We start from the raw sequence: 26287 nt of genomic DNA, 5'->3' as shown, positions 1-26287 counted from the left end.
AAAAAAAAAAAAAAAAAAAAAAAAAAAACAAGCCGTGCGGGAATTCCGCCCTCGCGCAGCTAAACCGGACAAGCCCCGCCCCTATCCCCCTCCCCCTCCCTCCTCCTCTTCTTCATTTGTCAACAAAGGGGTTTGACAAGCTCGCGGAAGCCCCGCCCCCTCATGTCCATATAAGGAAGATTCGGTCATAACTCGGCCGACGACCGCGCCGTGAGTAACCGTCTCGCGGCGGCCGTCCCGTTCATATGCCGCGTGCACTTCCTCCGTCGCCGTTGAAGCGGAGGGAGCTATCATGGCGGAGCGCGTACAGCAGCCCCCGGCCAAGCGGCTCTGCTGTCGACCGGGATACAACGCAGCGTGTAGGCAAGGCCAGCGGGCCGTGTGGGCTCCGTGCGGCGGAGGGAACGGCGGCGGCGGCTGCTCGACGTCGGCGCAGGGCGGCGGGGCGAGCGGAGCCCACAGCCCGGAGTCCCTGCTGGACATCGCGGCCAGGAAAGTGGCCGAGAAGTGGCCGTTTCAGCGGGTGGAGGAGCGCTTCGAGCGGATCCCGGAGCCCGTTCAGAGGCGGATCGTGTACTGGTCCTTCCCGAGGAGCGAACGGGAGATCTGTATGTACTCGTCGTTCAACGCCAGCGGAACCGGCGGCGGCGGCGGCGGGGAGGAGATCGGGAGTAGCCCGGACAGCGGCGACGACACGCGGCTGCCGTTCCGACGAGGCATCGGTCTCCTGGAGAGCGGCTGCGTGGACAACGTGCTGCAAGTCGGTGAGTGATGTCGGCGGGACCCGGAGCACAAACATCCGAAACGGGTCGAAAACAAACGGAATAAAATAGAAAGATCAACGTGACAGGCTTTGACAACAAAGGGTGATGCGTTCAGGCGACACACACACACAGCAGCTACAATGGGGCTTTAAATCTGCTGGCTGCATGAATGGGAATGTGTGGCTGGGGCATTTAAATCCTGTTTTTTTTGCTCAGGGGCAGTTTGAATGTGAAATGCAGGGGTAACTACAAAGCCTCCAAAATCTACTGATTGCGATTTGACAAAACAGAAATCCCCCCCCCCCCAGACTCCATTCAGTAACCTTACTGGAATAAAGACAGATACCCCACCTCAAAAAAAAGACCCCCAAACAAACAAAAACTACAGCCTGCTGATGGTTTAGAAGGAAAATTGTGTGAAATCAAACTATGTCATTGTGACATTGAAGTCCAAAACATGTTTTGGGAGCCAAGTGAGTCTGCTATAAGACCAGAATTCACCTTAATACTGTGACCGGTTGAGCTCCTACGACTTTAAAACGAGAATGAAACCAGTCTTTTATCAGTCAGTATGACAATTTTAGTCCAAACCACAAGAAGCCAAAAACAGATGAGCACCTTTTAAAAAAAAATTATAATTTTAAAGACCATTGCCTCGAACTGTTGAGTAATAAGGGAAGTGCTCAGCGTTGGGTTGGGTCTAACTGACATACATTACATCTGAATGAGCTGTTCTATGTGGCACAGTGGAGATGCTGATGAGTAATAATTGTGTGTGAGATCAGCAAATACATCCTCTCTTGTGCAAGAGGAGTCTAATATATGTGATCTGCCAAAGTGGGAGGGTGGACAAACACGCTGTCTCACATTATAGATGTCGTATATTTAGATCCAGTGGAGCGACAGTGTGTTATTTGTGGAGAGAAAAAACCCAGAGAAGCAGATCTTTTTTTTTTTTTTTGAGGGCAAACATGACAACAGACCATCGTCTGGTTTCTAACCCACCGTAAAGGAAACAGGAACAGACACCTGTGCGCTAACTTGTCAGCTGCTTGTGCATGACAACTTTTCTTCACCGACGACATGGGGACCCTGCACCATTTAGGTTTTGTGACATTTCGCTGCGTTTTCCATCCAGCACTGCTATCTTTTTTTTCCTGTGCTGTTTAAGCACTGCCCTCTTTGAGATTTTAATCACCCAGCACACATATCAAATACCCAGCATTCCTATTGTGAGCTTGGCACTTTGTTCCTATTTTCATGTTCATTTGTGTCTTTCAAGCTTCCTGTTGCCTCCAAAAAGGAAGGCAAACAAAAGCAGCTTTTCACTCCCTTGTTAAGTAGAAGAGATTTGGAAGGAGGAAGCGTATTGAGCCACAACGATTCTTTTAAAAGGGCCACGATTCACACAAAGTCTGGTTCAGGGTTCTTTTTTTTGGAGGGGGGAGGTGTTTGGTTTGTTTGTGTGTATCAATAATGAAAAAAAAAAAAAAGAAGACGAAGAACATACTTGGTGCTGAATTGGAGAGATAGCTCACTTTAATGAAGACAGTCCTCGGTTTACAGCCCTTATCATTGCGTGGTCAGCTGGGAGTCTTTGTTTGTGTTGCAGTCTGTCACCTGTGAGTTCAGCAGCCTCGGGACACCTTCCCGGAGAGGACTGTAATCCCATTACTCTGCGTGGTTAATTTGAATTGTAATGCAATCTGAACGCTTGAGTTTCTGCATGAATCCCCCCCCCCCCCCATATCACTTGTAAATGCAGGAGGTTTATATGGGCTTTGTGTAGTCACTGTAGGGCCACAGGGAGTACACACTCCCAACACACCAACCTCTGTCCTGCCAAAGCAAGAGGCCTACATATTCCCACATATTTGGAAATGTTTCTATAGGGAAGAAACTGAATCTGGGTTGTTATTCCACAGAGTGGGCGAGGGGGGGACTGGCTCTTGATATGCATGCTTACAAAGAGGAATAACAGTAGCGCACTCACTTTTACACACACACACACACACACACACACACACACACACACATTTCTTGGCTGATTGCACCCCAGCCTGGAATTTGCTGGAAAAATAGAGCCAAGAAGTGATAAATAAAAGATGTAATCTCCCCACGTGTGGGCTGTACCAGAGCAGGGAGGTTTTCTCACAGCAGACCTGCAGGAAATGAATTGGCATACATTTGCTGTGTGGAGCCTCAACAACAAACCCTTACTGTTAATCAGTGCAAAGATAAAGGAAGCCATTTTTTCCCCCTTACAACAGAAAATACTTTGGCTTCTCCAGTTTAGACTCGAGGGCTTCTTTATTTTCCTGGTTGAAGCCAATATCGTAGTTTGTGGTGGTGATATTGAACTGCGAGCTGGACAAAGCTTCTCCATGGACGCCAAAGAAATAACTGAAGAGTGCTTCTGCCCCAAATACGCTCACGGCAGGCAATATAATACCAAACAATAAAAAAAGGTGTCTGGAGTTGCTGCAATTAGTTGACTGATCAGCTTTTAGTCACTTTTTATAGCAAACATCTTTGGTTCTTTCCAGTTTGTTCCATGTTATATTTCTTCTTTTCTTTGTCTTACATAGTAGTTTTGGATATGAAGACATTGCCTTCAGTTCAAGGAGGTGCTGATGAATATTTTACACTATTTTCTGTTTTCTAGTCCAAGGTGTTTATAAGTAAATCACGCAAAATAATCACCATTACTATCAATAATGAAAAGATGAATTAGTCGCAGTGCCAACAAAGGTTGGGCCTACTTATTAACGTGCGTTAACTCCAAAATCAAAGATTAAAAAATGCAAATGCAGGTTTTGCAGTTTTAACGATTGCCGCAGTGCTAAAACAGTAATCATTCCTTCATAACTGGTCATTAATTGTTGCTATGGTTGTCATCAGAGGTTTAATTGGCTTTAAAAAATCAATTGAGCTTCTAATTGAAAGTAAGGAAGTCACAGTCAAGGCCCTTCCCCATAAAAATTAAAGACTTTTACTGATTAATACATAAAGTGAAATAAGAATTTGCTGATTTTTAAAAGCTGATGGAGTGAAAATATTCTTGGATTCAACGTGAGGTGAAGACTGATATGATACTAGAGGTCAAAGTGAGAATGTAACAGTAATGAAAAGGGAGGTGTTTTATAGCATCCAAGACAAACCTGATCTCCACCCCACAAAATACATTTTGACAACACCTCTGTGAAACGATTTCAACATCCTCCCCGATTGCTTTAAACCCACAGAGGAAGAAGACCAGCCTTTCTGGTGCGCACTGAGTTTTGCAGCTTTCAACTAACCTGTACTGGGGTCAGAAAGCACAAATACATCCTGTGTGCAGAGATGGTAACCGGTGAAAGGGCAAATAAAAACAAAACAATGGCATTAACAAGGAATGTATCTACAGGGTGCTGAAAAAAGCATTTTGTAGTTCATCACGCAGTTTTAAGAAAATGTCTAGCTGTGAAAAGGTCCCTGAAATAAGCCCACTGTCATCATTACCTTTTGTAAATTAGCAGTTGAGCATAAAGCCTCAGGCTAAAACTGTCTTTGGATGATAAGCCCTCATATGTTGATGACTGTTTTAGCTTCAGGTGATAACGAGTGTTTCAGATTTCTGTAATCACTTCAGATATTTGGACAAACGGGAGAGTTGAAACAAAACAGCAAAGATAGGACAAACAGCAGCATTCTTATCATTTACATTTCATTTACAGCTGGTTGTTTTGTAGGTTGGATGTTTGTTTCCTAAAGAGAGTTTCCCATTGTTATCAAGGAGTAATTTTGCAGCTAGATAGTTAATCCTCAAAACCAAGAAGATTTCAAGGTTTGATATTTTTACTCAGAACAAGAACTGAACTTTTTTGCATGATCTTTAATTAGTAATTTAATCACACATGCATCCCATTGTGAGGTTGTTAAAGAGATGGTGATGATGATGCCACAAGGATTTTACATTTTACACTCAACTGCCGGAGATCACACATTTTATTGCAATCTTTAAACGTTTGTTGTTGATTCAATGGCACAAGTGAACCCAGTGAACATGAGGAAGGGTCAGTTGATCACTATGTAAAGGTTCATCCTCTGGGGAACATGAATAATGGCATTGTCTTTCCAGGGTGGCTAGAAACACTTCCTGTTTGACACAATCATAGTTTCGTCTTCACATTTCTTAAGTGTTACTTTAACTGCGGCCTCGATGACCCCTGCCTCACTGGCGGTTTCATTTTAAACACGCCATGGACGGTGAAGAGCCCGCCTCTGTTCGTACACATCAGCGATTGGGGACATTGATGTATAGGTTTGAGCTGAAGTATAGGCTTCAGTGACTTGTTGAAATATAGGCTGCGGTGTTTACGTGTACGCTCTGTGTGGTTATTCCAGCGGGAGAAGCCGTGCTCGCTCAGTCAAAACAACCTCAAAACAGACAGGGAAAAAAATCATAGCTGGAAACTAGCCTACGCCATCGTGTTCCGCTGGTTTCTATATATGGTGGGAAAACATATGCTGTAATGTGTTTGTCACCTGCCCAACCCCGTTATTAGGTCACATTTAAACTATTTATGTTCTGCACAGGGTCAAATTCACACCTTCAACCACTTCAGAGGCCCTTCTCACCTGATCCTTCTTTTTTTTTTGATGAGCTTTCACCGGTTGCATGAGGTCAAAGGTCACTGATAGATATTAATGAGTGGTGTTTGCTGTAATTAAGGATTATTTTTGTTATCAGCTTCATTGTAGATTCATCCATTATTGTTTGGCTCTCTATAATAGTTAAAAAATATGTATATGTACATATGGAAATATGTAATAATTCTCCATTTCTGGAATAGCTAAAACATAATCGTTCTATTTGTGTGTGTATTAATTGAAGCTTTGCGGCGCCTATAATAATTGTAACTGAGCTGATGTCAGCGTCGCTGTAATTCTGTTCACTTTAGTGCAGAATTTGAGACTCTTTCCTCAAGTCTGTCACCCGCCTGTTGCTCCACAGACGGAGGGCTGATAGGGAGTGGATCTTGTATGTATCTGCAGTTTTCCTCACATTTCATCGGTCTCCTTCTGACGTGAGATGTTAATTTGGGTCGGGGACATGGCATTGTGTCACCACGCAGTGAAATCTCTCCAGATTCCTGCGGTGGACCTCAGTCATCACTGAAATGAGACCAACCAGAGTCCAGTCAAAACTTTATCACTTCTGTGCTGTAGAGGACGTTCCAGCCTGCTGATCATCTTATGAGGTGAAGTGTCCTATGACGAGCGTTAACTCTCTGCTTCATTAATTTCTCCTGATTTACAGTGGTGCCATACACCATATTAACAATCTAAAAATAAGATGTTAAAGGTAATAATCCCTCAGAATCTACAGAAGTGTGAGGCAAAAGGTATTTTAGATATATCTAACAAGCCAAAACAAGCAACATGAAGACATTTGGAATAATAAAAAAAAGAAACCTAGGACCCTTTTCTTACACTTTAGAGGCCAAATGATTAATCAGACTGTAATCAGCTGATTAATTGCTGAGATGAATGATGTCAGTTCTTTGAGAAACAAACACTGATTAAAAACTTCCATTTGGGGAGTATATACCAATTCTCTGATGTTGTGTCACTGTAAATATTTATGCTCTTAACGTTTAAAGTCAGCATATTACATTGAATTAAACTGGCATATCAAAGCATTAATTCACCCCCTCTCACACACTCTGATGCCTACACGCCGCCTCGGGCGCCTCGTGTACGCCCATCACTGCCGGCTTGTGCTCTCATCTGCAATTTTATGAAGAATCGATGAATCGGTGCGTATAAATATGCTGAGGGAGCCGGCGTGTACACACATACGTCTTGCTCAGGCTTCTCGGTTTGTTGATCAGCATTAACGGTGCATGCCTAGCACCTCAATATGCCTCTGCTCCGGAAGATCAATTTTTATTGGCGTAACATTGGGTGCATGCTTCGAAACGAAAGCCCACATGAAAACCAAAACATGTTTAAGTATTTCTTTTTACAATACATTGATCGTGCTCGTAGAGGATTTTTAGAAAGGGCCACGCTGATTGTGACAGAGGGAGAAAGTGTTAATGTTTGACGGCTGAGTCAGTTGAAGTTTCTCTGCTGTTGTTGGAGGTTGAAATCTTGGAGTTCTGCCTTGGTATTTTCCAGGTCAGTGTCAGATACCAAGAGAAATTTGTTTTTTAATTTCTGCTTCCACGCGTTCTGCTGTTTGTAATGCTTTGATTTTTGAGGGGAGAGTCGTTCTTTTAAATGACAAGGCTAAGTTTGACCTACATTTGTCTCTTTGTGGAAACTGCCACCAAAGACCACAAAGAAAAAAAGCAAACAAAACCAGATATTTTTACTTCTCTGATCTACTTAGTCTGTAACTGTCACGGCGAGGTCATTGGCTCCCACTGTAGATGTACAGTTAAGAAAATAAGCTCAGCACATCTTGCTGAAACACGAGAAAGCGGTGCATTTGTTGGGGACTATTTCCAGTGGCGGATTAAACCACATTTGGTGATACTTGGTACCTATAGAGACCAATAATAGTTGATTTATTCCGCAATATGATAATTGATCAGTTCCATAGTTTTTAGAGGAAAAAAAGCCAAATATTCAATTAATAAATTTGTCTCAAATGATAGTGTATTTCTTACATTTGTATTAAAAAACTATTTTGTTTAGAGGAATAAGAGTTTGAAACACACACAGTGCTTGTTGGTTTTGTTGTCAATCACAAAATCCTTGAACCTGTCTGACTTTATCCTTTAAAGTTCTCCATAAGATCGTAGTTAAAACTTGCTCTCATTGTCTGAACGCAGCTACTCGCAGATGCTTTAGCACCCTTTCCACATCCATCCACGTCTCCCTGATCTGTATTCCTCTGCCGTGTCCCTTCATCATTAACCTTCAACTGGAGGGAAAAGGAAAGGCGGCAGAGCAGAGAGGCGAATGGAGGAGGGGAGATATAGTTTCCCTCCACCCACCTTTAATCGACTTGATAAATCCCGATTAATTCTCATTGGCTCAAAGCTTGTCCACCATATCCTGTCCTCAGAACGTCGCTGATAGTATGAACAACTGCTGTTGAAACACCCAGGGCCGCAATTAATAATGATACTCATTATCGAATTTCTACATTTCTGCTGTCCTTTCATAAAGATAGAGGACGAGCAAGAGACTTGATTAAAAGAAAGGGAAGGAGCAAAAATCAAGATAATTGGTCCCATAAAGTGTAACAAAATAATTAAAATGTCTATCACAGCGTCCTTAAAGGCAAGTAATAAAAATTGTAATATTGGTTATCAACCCTAAGTGCGAAACATTTACTCCTCAGCTGGTTTTCCTTCACAGAAAAAGAGTTGCACCCGTCACTATGAGGCGACATTAGGCTTGTTTTGTAGATAAGATAAAAACACAAGTGGTAGATTAATTGACAATGCAAATGACTGTTAGTTAGCGCTGTCTTCAGGTTTATTATATTGCAAGATAAAGAAAAACTGGAGTTGGGGAGTGTTTTGCATTTTCTGCTTGAAATATGACTTAAATTATTGATCCGTAAAAAAAAAAAAAAGCTACGTTCTTAATGGCTAATTGATTAATTGACGAATCGCCTTCAGCTCTAGCGTCACGTTTCTACACATCTCTCACTGCTCTGCAGAAGCAGTCGAGGTTATTGAAGCCGGCGCTGTTTCAGCAAGTCAAAGCCTGCCGCTGTCCTCACCTCCTGGGGACGGGGGTCTCTGAAGAGGAGCGCTCCACGGACCTCTGCTACTCTGCAAACACAGCACTTTAGTTAATAGGCGAAGTGTTGCAAGCGTTTTGTTAACGCTGCTCTATGGCTTTCCTCCGCTGATCATCTTCAAATATCCTGTTCTCCTTTTTTAGTTTTTATTTTTCCCATGAAAAAGAGGCTGTGGTCACACAGACAGGAAATGAAAATAGAAGCGTTTGCTAAAGAGTGGACTAGTGCAGTTTTTTTTTTTTTTTTTGTCTTGCTGGAACAGACAGCTTCACAAAGGCACCTTAATCGGAAGCTGCTCATGAGCAATGCTTTATCTTGTAATGGGAACTTAAAGGCGTCATCCATCAGAGGCTGTTACCTTCCAGCTCTAAGCCAGAGCACGTCTAATGAAGACTGATGGTCTTCACCACTTTTTTCCTCAGACAACAACAATACTTGCATTACAGCAATTGAGGAAATCTGCGTTACAGTACGTGGGGTCTGGAAGCCAAAGAGACAAAAATCACTTCTGTATTAGTCAGTCAAAATATGGGAGTTTTCAGAATATAACAAATTGCAAAATATTGGTACTCCAGTGTGACGGCAGCATATGGATAACTAACAGCACATCATTTTTTTAAGCAAGCTTGTAGAAAAGTGGGGAAAAAACATCTCAGTCACCGTGGTGTCCTCAAATGTCAGTGAGCTCCCCCACAGGAGCCTGGAGAATTTATGCTCGATTTACACTTTGAATGCGGCACGTTTCTGTCCTGCATGTGAACCTGTTCTGCCAGATAAGGCCTCTGCCATCTGCCCTCGGTATCTACACGCCTGGCTGTTCTTTTGGTCCAGGAAGAGAACTCATCAGTGTTTGCTTAGCCAAATTCACAAAGCACCCAGACTGTATGGCATGTAATGTAAACACACCGACGGCGAGCCAACACATGCAGATTTCCCTCATCAGTGTTGTCACAGGACCTATAACCAACCACTTCCTGCCTCCCACTTTAGCCCTTCACGCAGGGATCTCCCGGCTGGTTTCGGTTTATTATTCTGCCTCTTTGCATGCTCCACCTTTGTGCTGTCATCTGTATCTGTAACAACAAGCAAATGATCTTGTTCTCCTGGTCCAACTGTCGCTGTAGTCCAACCTCCAGCATTTCTCGCTGACTCATAGACTTTGCTGGTGCTTTCGGGCGACTGTCTGACGTTAGGGTGTTGACGTTTACATGAGTAGAACTGGGTTTTAAGAAATATTCTGATCATGTAACCAGTGTCTTCAGACTCCCAGGAAACCATTGCAAAACCCTCTCACCAAAATGTCTCAAATGATGCAATGATCTCGCCACTTATCATCAGTAAGGATGACGCATATAATTAATCAGTGATTATTTGAATTGAACATTCTGTGTTATTTGTCAAGCAAGACTAAGAAATATCAACATTTTTCACTTCAGTCAACTGAATATCAATCCATATGTTCACCATTCACAGGATTATTTATAGACGTGTTCATCCTTGGGATTAGAAAAGGGCCACCCCCTCCATTTAGTCCTTGAAAGACACAACAAACACAAAATACGAGTGTCATAATGCAGCAGAATGGTGGCTTTGTGTAACGGCAAGAGCAGCCGGTTTTTTAATCTGCTGATTATCAGCCAGAGTCATAGTTCATGTATCGCTGCTTGTACAAATCTTCACCCGAGGTCAACCTCTCTGCTGGACCTTTCTACTCACCGAGACTTTCATGCTGACTCAAACTCTCCCTGACAAATAAACTGCCATTTTTTTTTAATCAGAGGAGTGCATCTTTAAATCAAGATAATGATCTGCAGGTGACTCAATGAGGAATGATTCTGCTCAGCTCTTGGTTTCCAGTTGCTGTGTAAAACACGCGCACACACACACAGACACACACACACACACACACACACCCCAGAGATGACACAAGCTCTCACAAGCCCTGCAAACTCATGCGGTCTGTTTCCGCACATGTGGGGTATGCCTGGCATGCGCCTACGGGTTGAGTCATTGTTTTCATCGGTTGAAGATGAGTAATGTCAGTACGGGAGGCACTTGAGAACTGTATTGACTGGACTTTAATGTAGTTTTAAAGCAGCAAGTGCAGCCAACTTAAAATGAGGCGAGCAGAAAATGCTGAGGATCTCTCCAGCCCCGCTACTCATTCTGTATTATCTTGTACATTATTATATCTACAGTTATTAGCTTGAAAGTACTGATGCAATGCAGTGTAATCTCCTCATCCCTCTCCATTTTAGAGGGTCTTTGTTGCCACTGCAAAGAGACAAAAGGGTGGAAAGCACAGATTTTTAATGTAAAGCAGTAAATCTCATTTCATGAGTCCTTGTTTGTTTTTTAAATGTCACATGCTAAACTCTAAATTAAAGCTGCGAATGCTCACTTTTATTCAGGATTCATCTTCTAAATATCGAGTCTATAAACCAGTTTAAAATGAAGGTCATATAATCCTAAAGCCCAGGAGGTTGTTTTTAAATGATAAACTGAAAATTTCTTTCAGTTGACAAACTGATTAATCAACTGATCGTAGCAGCTGCAGTTGTGGCTTAGTCACGGTGATTGAGAATAAGATGTTTGGATATGAGGGGCCAGTTGCTGTGATCAAGCTCCAGATAAAATGACTGAAGCTGAACCAGCGTGTGCACATCCTGTATCTATGTTTTTATCTGTCTGTCTGCCGACTAATCCAACAACATATCCAGGGCATGTCTTTGTGTCTGTATGACCGAGAGCAGCCGTTTAACTGTCAGTGTAACGTCAGAACGTTATGCCCTCGAAGGGGAAAGAATACTTTCCTACAGTGTCACGAAGGAGGAGGAGCCCCTCTCTGTTAAAACAGGATGTAGGTCACACCTTATCATGGCAGAGCATCAAACCAGATTTACACACCCGAGCCTACATTCTGTTTTGGCCAAACAGACAATGCAGCTTGCTCAACATTTCTGGGGAAAGTAATTGCTCTTGAACAGCAGCTCTGACTGGAGTGACGACGAATCTCCTCCTCCTCTCATTGACCTGCTCAGCCTTTGTTGGGGCAACGCAGTTATTTCAGGTTCTTGTCTGTTCCTGTCCCGTACCAACCGGCTCTTTTCCTCACTGCATCTCACTTACCAGCTGGAGGTGCTTTCCTGTTCAGCTGTGATGTGACTCGTCACACCACCTCCAGTTTCTGTCCTTTGTCGCAATGACTGAGTGTTTCAAAAAACACAGTGAAAAGTTGTACAGATATGAATCCTCCTTTCCCATTTTAGTGGTGAATAACAGTGCTGGGAAGCAGCTAACTAGATTTACTGAAATATTGCAATTTCATGTCCTGAATTAGATCAGCTGCTCAAAATATTGTACTCTTTACTTTGACAGCAGATGGTTCAAATTAATTTTGTCTTACATTATAGTACATTTCTATATTTATTATAGTGCATTATATATTTTGTTTCTTAACTGTTAGTGAAACAGTAAAAGCATATTTCACTGTATTTGCATCATTTTTAAAGTGACAATAGCTGGCAGTGATGGACAGGTTCATTTTCTTCGAGTGATTATGGAGAAATATTGGTTATGATTAACATTTTACATTAAGAGCAATCATAAAACATTCACATATCCCTCAGTTCAAAGTAGGAGCACTAGAGTTAGAGTTGGACTGCTAGAAAAACAAATGTCACGAAAATTAGTTTTCAATTAATCTTTGAATTACTTCTCGCAGGAATACGCCAAATATTTTGTGATTTCAGCCTGTGATATTTGGAGGATTTGCTGATTTTCTCTGCTCTTACATGATGGTCAACTGAAACAAAACGACAATTACAGCCTCACTGCTGGATTTATTAAATTCTAATGGACAGACATTTCACGGTGGACGTAATCATGAGTTGTATTTGATTTAACTTTATAGAAATAAAGATCATTTTAGCCTAAGAACAAACACCTGGTTTACTAAACCTCTGAGCCAGGAACTGGATCAAAATGATTCAGTCAGTTTTTATCTACTGCACCAATTAAGGAAGTGTACCCTTTTGGTTCTCTCTTATATTTATGTGTATGCAAAAGTAACATGTCAACGGTGAGATATGAAAATACACTTACTGGAAATGGTTGGCTCCATCGTATGTTTTTTTGTTTTTTTTCAATATTGTAACTTCTGTGAAGGGTTTTTGTTTTTGTTTTTTGTTGTCATGTGAGGATTTGTCTCTTTGTATTACCAAGCTACAGTTGTTTATTTTTTTCTTTCTTTTTCTTTCTTTCTTTTCTTTCTGAAATGCAAACCAAAAGTGAATACACATTGCTGCATTCACAACTGTTTAACCATGTGTGATAATTTTTAGATGTAATTTGAATTTCCTGCTATATTTTACCACGTGCTCTCACACACTCACACACACAAACACATACTGGTGTTTTCAGGCTGTTTGTGGCCTCATGGAAGCATCTGTTGGTCAGAAGTGAGGGGTCACGTTGGTGCTCAAGAAAAGAAGCGGTTGTTGGCCTACACTATGGTCTACAGCAGGTGTGTGTGTGTGTGTGTGTTTTGACAGATGCACAAGAGCAGATTGGATTTAGCTGGTTTTCATTTTGTGCTTGATGTGTAACGACACTCATGGTGCGGTTGGCACTAAAGCTCAACATCTGCAACACATTTTCTTAAGTTAACAAACCCGTTACGTTAAAGAGGTGTAATTGATGATGAAAATGCGCAATCATTGCCGCTGTAATGGGCATCTTTATTTTATTTACAATGTCTATTTACTTAACTTTGCTTTGTAGTGCAGATTACTTATGAAAACTAAAATACACTATAGGTATATTCTTTAGGTGTATTTTTGTACTTTTTAAAAAGTTTTATATGGGGACTTGTGTAACTTCCAGGCTGTGGTCTTGTTTCTGAATTTGAGTACTTCTTCCTTTGCCTCTGTTCTGAGGTAGTTAAAGAAAAATAAATGTAATTGTCAGTAAAGATGCTCACGGGTTAATATAATCATAATCCTTCCGTAGATTCTTTTCTAATTGGAATTTTTTTTTTCACTATTTCTCCATTGTGTCGTTGCCTCTTCGAAGATCTAAGCACTTCCTTCCTTGACACACGTGTTGACTCAGACCTGTTGAGGCAAAGATGAGCCCGATCTGCAGTACTGAGTGTGTTAAAAGTGAGACTGTGGCAGAGTACAGGCTGTAATCTCAGGAGATGGTGATTCAGAGGAGGAAAATGGTGACATTAAAGAAGAAAGAAAACAAAATGCAGAAAACAGCTGGAGTTGCACCACCACACTCCCTCAGGAGCTGAAGAAACATTCAGGTTACTTCGAGTTAACTTGGAGACTTGACGCTTCCCAACACAGTTGTTCCCACAGAGAGCTTCTCCCATCGGCCTCTCGTTGGCCTCCTTTACTGATGGGCTGCCTGTTCCCACAAAGTTTTTTCCTTTCTGTGTTCGCCTTCTCTGTCACTTTGGTCAACAACTTAGCCAATGTGATCAAAGATGAGATGTAAATAATTCAGAGGACTGACCTTACCTTCATGTCTGTTTCCTTTTTTTATTTAGATCCGAACTTTCGTGCCATGAATTCATCAATTCATCATCTTTGCTGTGGATTAGATGAGAATAATGAATTTGAAGAAGAAAGAATGGGATAGTTAGTGTAGCTTAGCATAGAAACTCAAAATAATTGGACAGGTCCTGCTAAGCTAGGCTATTTGGCCTATGGTGACAGCCTCTTAATGATTATTTGTCAATCTTGTCTTACATTAGTATTATGTCCTGAAATTGTAGCTTTGCCATTTTTACTATTGGAATAAATTATTCTTGTTTTTTTTTGTTTTTTTTTTGGGTGAAAAAAGTCTGTTTTAAGCTAAGCTAAGCTAACTGTAATCTGTTCTGGTTCCTTTCTCGTAGATGTTTTCACAAACGCTGCTCACGTCTTAAAAAAGATTTGATGAAGCACAGTCAGATCGACATGTAAGCAAACACTAAAAGGTTTTATTTGATTTTAATTATGTCTTTATGGGATTCCTGGGTTCATTAGCAGCAGCGGTGCAGCTCAGTCAGTATCTCTGTGGAGACTCTCTGCGGTGTATCTCCGGAGTGGGAACAAATGCATTTGGAGAGCAGAGGCACTGTCTGGCCTGCTGATGGTCCTCAGAGGCTAAACAAATGACTTTCACTGAGCTCATCAGGAACACACGGCACTCAAACAAATGCTTTTAAATGGTGGAAAGACAAGGGAAAATATTCTCCTCTCTCCTTTAAGAAGCTTTATGTCAATCTCCGAAGGCCGTTCTTATTGTCAGCATAGACACAATAATGTAAAAAGCTGTGACATTGCCTGTGTTACTCTCAATGTAAAGCCAGATGGGTGTTTTTGTAGACTGTAGCTCCGTTAGAAATCACTGCATCATTATATCTGCTGTGCAGTGTTGGAGGAAGTGTTTGGAAATGTAAGTAAAACATGGTCCTACTCATGTGAAAGTGTTACCAGCAAAAAGGATTCATTGTATTAAAAGTAAAAGCACTGGTTCCTCAGTAAAACGTCCCCTATGTACAATTAAGTCCCGTGGCTCCCAACCTAGGGGTCAGGCCACTCCAGAGGGGTCACATGATGAATCTGAAGGGTCGTGAGATGATTAATGGACAAGAAACAATAGGAAAAACATCTTTTTGTGTTTATCTGTGTTTATTAGTTTAGATATTTAAATGCAAATTAGTGAATGTGAATTTGGGAAAAGCTGTCTGATTTAAAATGTAGAGCAGCTAACAATCTGCATAAAATACAATTTCCCCCCCAACTTCAACGTGATGCAGTCCTCAATTAGCGTAAATGCACTTTCCATCAGTGCTGCTGTGTGAGGAGGCCTCTGGTGAAGCTGCTGTGTGACGCCTGTGTGTTAATCCACATGTCAACACGGTGTAGTCACATGTATGTTCTGTGTCTGTTTGTTTCAGCAGTCCATTAAAGCCAAGGATGACTCACCAAGAGTCACTTCCCCTGGGCCCCGAGAACTCCAGGGGCCCCAAAGCCCACAATCATGCCAGATTCAGCTGACATGATTAATCTGTCTTAAGTAGTTCTTGTTTTAAGACCTTATTTTTTAAACAGAGCAAACCTGGGCCTCAATCAACCTCTATCTCAACACACATGTGTGCAATATTAGACGTGCATTATAATTATAATCAACTGCTGAATCTCACTCAGCCTTTCCCACTCTGTGACTTTCCAAAGTCAAAGTTTATATAACTTTCAAATAGTAGAGTGCAGCTTCTCTGAGTGCTTTAATAGTTGTTTTAGTAATCGATTCAACCGCTGAGGTTTTTGCTGGTGTACTTGATGTTAAAAGGCCCATCTCTCTCCCCTCTCACTGTTAGATTGAGTCATTCTCTGAGGGCCGGGGCCAGTTTCCTGCCTCTGCTCACTACAGGCCAGACAGCTTGCTTTGGAGTCCAAACAGGAGCAATTAAAAGTTTTTATTTCCCCCAAAGTTGACTTTGTAAAACGGCGGCTTCGGCGGCGTTCGCTGGAGGACTCTTCCTCTTTTCTTGTCTGAGTGATAAGACCGTTTGCAATTTCTCATGCGCTGAAGGCGGCCTCTTGTTTTTCTGACAGGGCTGAGGAATTTCTGTCCACTTGGTCGGAGAGGACTCCTTCCTCCTTGTAGTATTTCGGTGTCGTTTGTTATATCTGAAGTTTGGTTTCAAAAGCAGGACAGTTTTGAATTTCCTAGTTACCCATTATTCAGTGTAGATCAATGGCAGTTTTAAATCTAAGAAACATTGAAAACCATAAAAATGACAAGCCCATTCTAATAACAACAATAAATTGGAAATGAATACAGTAAATAATTTAAATGGCATAATAAATGCAGGGCATTGATTAGTTTGGTCATTGTGTGAGGCTCTTAAGAGGGACACGCATTGACCCAGTTAACTGAAATCCTCTTTGACCTCCTTCTGAGCTCTCGTGGAGGTGAATCCTCCAGTTCAGTCCACGTCCAGCCTGTGGGGGGCAAGTTGCCCTCACATGGTGCATCTTTGCAGTGTTTTTGTGTGTCTTTGTGGTCATTTTGTGTCTCTCAGGAATAGACTTAACCTTCTAGCTTAAAGGTATATGGCCTTGAAAAACGGGGGCCCCTGACCTTGTAGGCCTTTGTTAAAAGACGTAGACTGTCTTCTCTATGATAACTAAAAGGCCTCTAATTCAGTTTGGTGACGTCTACAGAACCAAACTGCTTTACATAACTGTTACACGATCCAATCAGCGGCCATGAATATGTTTCAGATAAACCGGTTTCTTCTACTCTGCGTGAATCGTACTAATCAGTTCAACTCATCCCAGTCAGCTGATCTGAAATCCGTTGTTAAGAACAGATGGTAATCAGTGCAAAGCGACTATTGATTGGTTGTTTACTTCTCCTTCCTACAGCCCCAGAGGTGGCTCTGCATCTCCACGGGTGAGAGATTAGGTTCCCCATTGTCATCAAGTACACACACACACACACACACACACACACAAAGCACACCTTGCTTGAGAGGCTCTCACTTACGTCTGAGTGGCCTGCTGTGGAGGCTGAGCAGAATGAATGGCTGACTGGAGTGTGTAATGTAGTGGGGAGCAGGCGGGGTCGCGGGGGGGTGGAGAGGGTCTATGTGGCTTTTGTGTGCTGGCTGTCCTGTTAAATGAAGACTTTGGTCACATATCTGAGAAAGACCCTCCCCACCCTCCTGGCACAGACAAAGTTTCAGTGGGCCACGTCACACATGGCCTCCGGCACAAAGGTCTCCTTCGGGGCTGAACTCTGTAGGGAGCCGAGCTGCTGCTCTTTCACAGGCTAACATCCCGGCCTTATTTTCAACTGCAAAGAAACCAAACAAAACAAAAAAAAACCCCACTCCTGTTGTTTTCCCTCTGCCTCACCGAGTCATCCTCCTCACTAAATCCTTTGGAGACGCTTTAAGTTGACTAGCTCGGGCTTGATTGGAGTGAAGCGTCAAACCTTTGGTTGGTCTGAATGAGGAGGGGTCATAGATTTCTTCTCCTGCCTGCTGGGTGTGAATAATAGTTATTAAAATCTTTTTGTATCTGATTGCAGGTTGCTAAGAGACCATGTGTACCTGGATGTTTCCCTTATAACAACTCTATAGAGGGACTTTAATTTGAAATGGCAGAATGACCATTGCACACACTGAGAGAATTCACATCTATGAAGTTTATACCCACTTTGACTGTGATCCTGTCATTCGGGGGGTGCAGCATTCACCTCTTTCTTTACCTTTATGAGGAGGCCAGAACATATCATCTACATATCTGACGTGTTTGTCATTTTACCTTTCAAGATGTCTCTATTCACGCTTTTCTTTGGACTTTTCCACCCATTTAAATGCAGGACGTTTACTTATGCCTAATCTCGCCTTGTTTTAGATATAACAAATAATATGTGAAACAATTTATTCAGCTTGCAGTACTACCTCACTCAGGATCTTAATAAAATAAAATGTCAACTCCTGGCAACCAGTGGTGGAAGGCATACACTCAAATCCAATCCCTTATGCAAAAGCGTCAGCATCAAATATATTAAAATGCCAAAAGTAAAAGTACTCGCTAAGAAGAATGATCTGTTGCAGAATAACGTGAATTATATTACTGATGCATGCTTCTGTGTAAATAACCAGAATGTGGAAAAATGAAGCTTCCAAACAAATCCATGCAATATTTGGCTCTGAAGTTAGTGGAAGGGAAGTGGAGATACTGAATGAATTTGAATACAGTAAAAAATAGACTTGCACCAGAGCTGGTAACCCGGCATCGCCCCTCTGGCCCAGACGACGCTGCGTTGGGTGCGAAGGAGTTAAGTTTGGTTGCTATGCAGTGCATGGAGCTGTATTATGCAAGCTGTGAAGCGCAGACACACACAGAGAGGAAGTGCATTACAGAGTGCTGAGCTCAGGGCTTTGGCTCGCCGCCAAGTATACACTGCCACATGTGCACACACACTCACACTCAGCTGAGGGCATACCGATTTTTCCAGCCTCCTCCTCCTCCTCCTCCCAGATTCACCCTCTCTCTTTCTGTTACGTCAGTAGTTCAGCTGTGGGCCAGGCACGACTGGGGCAGGGCGGTGGAGCGGAGAGCACCGTGAATTTCTGTGTGTGTTTGTGAATTTAAAAGACAGGATGCGGACTGGTGGATGTATGTCTCAGTGTGTGTGTGTGTGTGTGTGTGTGTGTGTGTGTGTGTGTGTGTGCGCGTGTGCGTGCACGTCTGCAGGAAAGGCAGCAGTGAGAGTTGAAACACTGTTTTCTCTGATTCTGCTCAGGTTTCGCTCTCGGATATTGCCTGGTAGTTATTCCGCCTCCTTTGTTTTTGCTCACTTTGGTACTCGCTTCGCTCCATCACATATACAGCCAGCCACCTACTCTGTTTACAGGCTTCTTCCACCCAGCAGGGCTGAAATGTGTCAGCTGTGTGGTGTGTGTCACACACGTGTGAGAACATTTGAGCAAAGTGGAAATAAAATCTCCATGCTAATGTTCCAGGGTGAATCGCACTACGTGTGTTTTGTGAACGTGCATGTGTGTGCTTTCCACATTTAGCTGTGACTGTGAAATGGGAAACTGTGTAAGATAAAGGTCCTTCAAACCCCCGACACCACTACCACCACATGATGCAGTGCAGTTCAACAGTGCAACACTCTACATCCTGCAAATGATTACACACTTTAAATCAACAACGTAACATCAAAACCCTGCACCTGTTAGCACAAATAGTGATGGCAGCAGCTGCAGTATGAATGCATGTGACCCCATCCCAGTCCTCCTTCCTCTGTTTAATCTGATGCAGCACAGGCAGTTTCCATGAGTGAAGGAAGAACTGCTGTTATTTATAATGACTACTTGTCATTTATTTGAGAGTTGTATGCTTCTTTTTTTTTTTTTTCTTGTTATTTCCAAATGTTCATGTTTTGAATCACAGTTGTTACTTAACCTGAAATGAAGGGTTGTTTTGTATTGCCTTTAATCCTCAGCACAGCTTTTCTTCTGCTGAAATTAGCACCTTTTCTGATAGTGACTCACTCTGGACTTCAGTCCGTCCTGAAGATTGTAAACACAGCGATGGCCAAACCATCCACCGCCAACGGGGAGCTGACTACATGTTTATTGGACTACTTTCTAACTCAACTTTGTGGCATTAACGATGAACATTAAAGTACATCTTTGGATGTACAGCTGAACATCACACTAATCCAACACTCTCAGGTATTCTAGCCTCGCCTGGTCTTAAAGTAAAGCTGTCACTGGTCTTCTTTGCTGACAGCGAGTAGATCAACGCCACTCCTTGTTTGTGTAGGAAATATGTAGCCAGACATACCAGCTTTTTTTATGCTAATTATTAACTAATAATGTTGTCTGTCTCCACTTCGCATCGTATCTTATCAGCCCCACAGTCGGCTGAGGTTATTTCAGTTCGCATGAAGTACATCGTGTTTCAAAACTAAACAATCGTCTCTGACTGGGTTGTTACACTTGTTCGGCAAAATGACGTGTGTATTGTGTAATGACGTGAGATCTGTTTCAGCCTGATCAACTTTCTTTGAATTAATTTGCTGTGAAGGACGGTGAAACTGAAACATGACAGCTCTTCACACTGTTAAATATAAGTCGATGATAAAGTCATACTGATTTTTATCAGTGACGCACTCACCGAGAATGTGACGCCATTTGTTTTAACACACTAACCCACTACAGACACGTGCTCATATATATATATATATTTTTTTTTTTTTTAAATTCACGTCTCCTCTGGACTGACACAGGATCTAAACTCCCACATGCAGCTACATGAAATTACATCGCTCTGTATTTATGCTGTCGTATCCATTTCCTACGTCTCTCACTACATTTCAGAAGGAAATGTACTTACTTTTTACAGCACAAAATTTTGATTGTCTATATCTTACACTTAATTGTATATCACTCTTTGTTTAATACACAATGTGATGGATTCAACAATATATACACGTGAAAATTGAAAGTTTATTTGATCCATTTTGCAAAAAAAGGAATTGTTAAAATTGTTGAGCATTATTTGCTTTTCCTCTGATAATTCTAACAATTTAGTTTAAAAATTAATAATCATTAAAGCTAATCTTGAGATTGATCCACAGCGTAACACCATCAACAGCTGCATTACTTGTTATAAAATAGCTTCACAAAAACACAGTGCAAACATGAAGGCGTACTGACAATATATATAAAGCATATAGTGGGAAGAATTTACCACATTACATTTCGGTGCAGAAGTACATGTACTGATGAGTATTTTTAATATTACAGTAGTTCCTCCACCATTTCAGGTGTGAACTGTAATGTCCACTGTCCAAACATACAGACTGATGGGCTTTAGGTTGTGCAATAGCCGGTCTCTGCCCGGGGCAAAATGATCCTGCACTCCTGAGAGTGGGAGGAGGTGTTCAGGGACAGGAACGCACCAGAGGTGTTGTGCAAGGGAAATGAAAAGGAAATGAAAATGTTTGGCTCTTTGTGCTTGCTGCCCTCCTGCCCTCCGCCTAGTTACCTCAGCTGATATTGTCTTATCACATTCAGAGGCCTAGCATAAATGATTTGTTAGGACTGTGTGAGCAGAACGCTGATTTCTTTCTGTCTTCGTTTGTTTGCAGGATTTCACCTCAGCGGCACAGTCAGGGAACCCGCCACGTCCTCGGAGCCCGAGCTGGTCTGCAACGTCAGCGTCAGCTTTGACCGCTGCAAAATCACGGCAGTAACATGCAGCTGCGGCAACAAGGACATATTCTACTGCGCTCATGTCGTGGCGCTCTCGCTGTACCGAGTACGGAAGCCCGAACAGGTCAAACTGCGGCTGCCCATCTCAGAGACGCTTTTCCAAATGAACAGAGATCAGCTGCAAAAGTTCGTCCAGTACCTGATCACAGTGCATCACACCGAGGTGCTGCCGACAGCGCAGAAACTCGCAGATGAAATCCTTTCCCAGAACTCAGAGATCAACCAGGTTCACGGTGAGTCTCTCATTCATGATTTCAGTGGAAATAACAGGGTGAGCCTGCCCTTTAATGTCTCTCCAGCACAGACACAAAAACACCAGCGGGCAAATGCAGGTACCTGTCTTAGATTTCCTCTGTCTCGCACCAGTGAGAGCCCAGCTGCAGGCTAATGTCCTGGGAGAGGACTCAGGAAAAACAAGCTGTTTAGAAAAGAATGAAAACACACACACACACACTCATACATTTTGCCTTTGCACATGTGAGGACCGTTGTTGACATACTGCATTCCTATCCCCTAACTAACCTAAACCTAACTCTGACCTTAACCTTAAAACCACATCTTAACTTTCAAATAGTCCTTTGAAGCTCTAATATCTTCGTAGTGGTCTGGTTTAAAACAGTGCTCCTCAAAAAGATCACAATACCAGCCCATCCATCCACACACACACACACACACACACACACACTTAAATCAGGTCAAGTTTGACTTGAATGCACTGCAGGAATTTCTGAAGTTTGGAAAAGTTTGCCAAGAAACTTTGAACCACTTTGCTGTTCTTGAGTCTACAGAAACAGGAAGTACCACAGAGTACACAAATGACTGCTCCCTAAGAACCCCCCACTGTATTTTATCGTAAAGTTTAGAAACAAAAGAATCGCTCAGGGAATAATATCTTGAACTTTACTGTAGCAGGTTCAGCTATTCTTTACATTAATATTAAATGATCTTTTGAGGCGGTTAATTTATTTTTGACTTTTAGGTTCTACAGGGAGGTAATGTCTGCTCTTTGTTGGTAGATCATTGTACATTAAGTCTGCAACCAACCATTATTTACCTTATTGATAAATCAGCTGATTATTATTTCCATTTATTTCTTTATTTGCTGTTTTGTCATGTATGTAATCCTCCGCAGTGCCACATGGAGTTCAGGATTCTTGATATTGATCAGTGTTTTCACTGATATTGATCAGTCATGCTTTAATGCATCAGCGCTGACGTTGGCGCTGATATTCAGACTCCATTGAAATGCCTTCACGGTAGAAATTATGATGCAGCGTAACTAAATACATCTCCTCAAGCACTATACTGCAATACAATCAGCTTCCTGTACAGGTACACTTGTTTTATTTACTGTTAGTGTTAATGTTTGCTCCACTTCCTTTTAGGGATCTGAGACCTTCCAGCTCTAGTTGTAGTAAACTAATAAATGAAAATCAGTATCATGTGATTTTGATGTGGTCTAGCTGCCATAACGAGCTGCTGACTGATCTGATGTTCCGTGCAGGAGCTCCAGATCCGACGGCGGGGGCCAGCGTGGATGACGAGAACTGTTGGCATCTGGACGAGGAACAAGTTCAGGAACAGGTGAAGCTCTTTCTCTCCCAGGGCGGGTACCATGGCTCAGGAAAGCAGCTCAACTTACTGTTCAGCAAGGTAACGACCCTCAGAGCGGACCTTCACATCAGCACTCGTCGTGTGCTGTGTCACGACAGTTTACCCACAATTCCCTCCCTCCCTCTGTCCCCGCAGGTGAGAGAGATGTTGCGTATGAGGGACTCTAACGGTGCTCGCATGCTAACGCTGATCACGGAGCAGTTCATGGGCGACCCCAGACTGGTGCTGTGGAGGCAACAGGGAACCACCATGACCGACAAGTACAGGCAGCTGTGGGATGAACTGGGTACAGTGACATTAAGCAGTAACACAATAACGCACACTAACACAAATTTAGCTGCTCACAGTGCAACATCTTTATATATTGCATATTTGCATAACATGCTAACGCAATAACATGCTGTGCTATATGAGGAGCATGTAATCTTATCTAATCTGAGCATCCATCATGTTTTCTCCTGGATCAACTTGGTTTTGTTGAAGGCTCAAAGTCAAAAGGATCTTGGTTTTGGAAACGCTTCATTTTGGCACAAATATTGATGTCCATTTGGTAGTGAAAGCTCCGTAACATTTTTTTGGGTTCTGGTAGAACAAAGATGTGTCCTGAAACGCATCAGAATGGCGAGGCGGTAGTTCTAGTTTATCCATGTCAGGAATTCATTTTTCTAACGTGAACTTTCTGTGGACTTCTTGCAGATGGATTAAATTTATTAGATACATGACCAAGGTGTCTTCTCCATGTTTGACTGAGAGGACATGATATTGGACTTAAGGACATGAACTAAGGAATAGCAGCTGTTATCGTGTTTTTGCCACGATATGTCGTGTCCGTTTATTTTTATTAGTATTTTTGGATTTGGCATGCAACTAAAATCAGTAACGAGTTATTATTACCATATGTCCAACTGTTGTGTGGTTTGATGGTTGTGTTGTTTCCAGCATGTGTGCACAATACAGCTCTGATTTAGGTAAGTGTTTCCAGATATTAGAAAAACCTGTGTACGGGGTTATCATTTGATAAACAAGACAGGGATGTCTTTGTTCCTCTTTATGGTGTAAAAAGGGAGTTTCCTGCTTGTTCAGGGAAACTCCACTTGTGTAAATTAGCATCGCGCTGTGTTGAACAACATATTTCTGTGCTTCGTGTTTGAGTGTTCTATCATTGATACTCAGTGCTGTTTTTTAAGTCCAGCCTCAACTTTATCATTTCATTGAAACCATCTGCTCTAAGTGACTTTTAGAAACTTGCGATAAAGTAGAAGAAAATGGAGCTCCTCTGCACAAAAAGATAACGCTCAGATTGTCTCATTTGAGTAGATGCACTTGGACACGATGGTGAGGGTCAGCGCTGCTGCACCGTCGTCTGCTGGCAGCTCATAAACATTTAAATCCATAATAAAAACTGTTGTGTTAAATGTTTAATCACAAACCTTCTACTTAATAAATCATAAATTAGCCTGCAGGTTAAAATTCTGCCCCTTCGTGCTCTTCTCTTCTCTGTTTTTGGTTTTTATTCCTCCACATTTGGAGGTTGTTGCGCTGCATTTCATCACTTGCGTCTCTCCGCCCGTTGTTGTCCTTGGTGTAGCGTTAACAAAGAGAGACGGAGGATAAAGCCTTGCTCCTCCCGTCCCCTCCCCCCACTCTCAGCCTTCCTCCTCACCACTCCTCTCTTTCTTCCTCCATTTTTTTTTCTATCATAAAGCCCTCTTTTCTTGCCCTCTAATGATTTGTTGTGTCACCTGCCAGCCTTTATTTAACCTTTAACATACTCAGCATGCCTTTGTCCTTTGTCTTCATGGTCTGGACCAGGAAGGCAGGTTGTTGATCATGTTGTTTCTCTCATTTTAATTTGCTGCTTTTCTCTGTTAGTAAACTAATTACCTTTTGAATCTCTGCTGTACAAAACATTTAAAGACCTTGGATTCTGTGTAATAAACCAATTGAAGATCATTTTCAAATATTTTATGGCTTCAGCTTCTCCAATTTGACAGTTTCTTGTGATACAACACAGTTAATTGGACAGTTTATTGTGTAAAATAGTTTTTTTTTTTTTATTATTCTTAATTAATGGTGTACTTTGTTCATTCGAAACACATTTTATAAAAAATTTGAATAAAAGCAAGAAAACTCAAAATATTAAAATAATAAAAGGAGGAGAATAAAGAAAATATCTACAGTGAAAATGATCAGTATTTGCAAGCATACAAGTTTTCACTGATGCAGATGTTTAATATCCAGATCTACTTCACACCAGTTTTCAGGAAGTGATAAAAATACCTCCACCAGCTGAAATCATTCAGTTCTCCGAAGTTTGTTTAGTAGCAGATGTATTGATGATGTGATAGCAGTAGAATTTAACTCTTTTATATTCCCCTTCCACCTTATGATTGCAACACAAAAAAAAGTGTGCGTGTGTTTTGTCTCTAACTATAAATGTGTGTTTTTCCTTGCAGGGGCTCTGTGGATGTGCATCGTGCTGAACCCCCACTGTAAAACCGAGCAGAAAGGCTTCTGGCTCCGACAGCTTCGCAGGTGGAACGGCGTGGACGTCTGTCCCTTGGAGGACGGTAACCACGGCAGCGAGCTGACCAATCTGACCAACGCTCTGCCCCAGGGCCCTCCCGGTAACCCAGGTGAGATGACACCTGGCTGCGGCAGAGGCATCACATCCCCTTTTATTTCCCAGGCCTCTACCACATCACGTCCTCCTCCTCCTCCTCCATCCTCTGCTGCTGTATTAACACTAAAGTCTTCTTCCTCGACCCTCCCCCATCTCTTTTAATCAAGTCTCCCTGCTTCAATCTCGTGCCTGCGAGCCTTATTGCCTTTTTAGTGCAGCTAATAGAATGAGCCTAATAACACAGTTGAGATCCTGGAGATTTTTCAGGCCTTCATTCTTGTGTTTCCGGCGAAGCAGAGAAAAACGCAGACACACAATCCCCTCTGTTAGTCGATAATAAAGAGGTTTGAGATGAGTCTATAGTTCTAATTACTGTAATATTTTGGGGCGTGTAAACAGGAAGCCATGTTTTGAGCTATGCTTCCCTTTCTAAATTTAGGCCTTCTTTTTTTAAATGTGATTTTTATTTAGATGTTCTTTTTGAAATATGCTGAGTTAGCAGCCCTTTGTGCAGTGTACATTTCTAATTGTGTTAATGTTAAATCACATGATGCACTGACTCTGAAAGCACGTGTGCTCAGACGTGACTGAGCTATGACTCAGAAGGAGTCTGGATTTTGTTGCTGGTTGAAGAAACGGGGTAGTATGTTTGTTTTTTTTGTTTTGTTTTTAAAGAACTTAAAACGTCTCCATGAGCTGTTTGTCACTGTTGCTGCAGCTTCAACTGCTGACAT

The 26287-nt window shown here is 42.1% G+C and overlaps 1 protein-coding gene across 3 annotated transcripts in view; it reads left to right on the top strand.

Annotated features, from left to right (window-relative positions):
* Positions 1–210: 210 nt before the first annotated feature.
* LOC115052402 (zinc finger SWIM domain-containing protein 6-like) overlaps positions 211–26287 on the top strand; it is a 38330-nt gene continuing 12253 nt past the window's right edge. For 2 of the 3 annotated variants that reach the window (XM_029516480.1, XM_029516479.1), the window contains exons 1-5: positions 211–764; positions 21193–21549; positions 22821–22969; positions 23066–23216; positions 25387–25566. In XM_029516480.1, the coding sequence (XP_029372340.1) occupies positions 293–764; positions 21193–21549; positions 22821–22969; positions 23066–23216; positions 25387–25566 (1309 nt within the window). In that variant the 5' untranslated portion in view covers positions 211–292. The remainder of the gene's footprint in view (positions 765–21192; positions 21550–22820; positions 22970–23065; positions 23217–25386; positions 25567–26287) is intronic. The other variant, XM_029516481.1, reaches the window with a different exon arrangement.

Source organism: Echeneis naucrates, chromosome 12, assembly GCF_900963305.1.
Source record: "Echeneis naucrates chromosome 12, fEcheNa1.1, whole genome shotgun sequence".
NCBI lineage: Eukaryota > Metazoa > Chordata > Actinopteri > Carangiformes > Echeneidae > Echeneis > Echeneis naucrates.
Note: the sequence above shows the minus strand (reverse complement) of the source record. Positions and strands in the feature narration are given on the sequence as shown.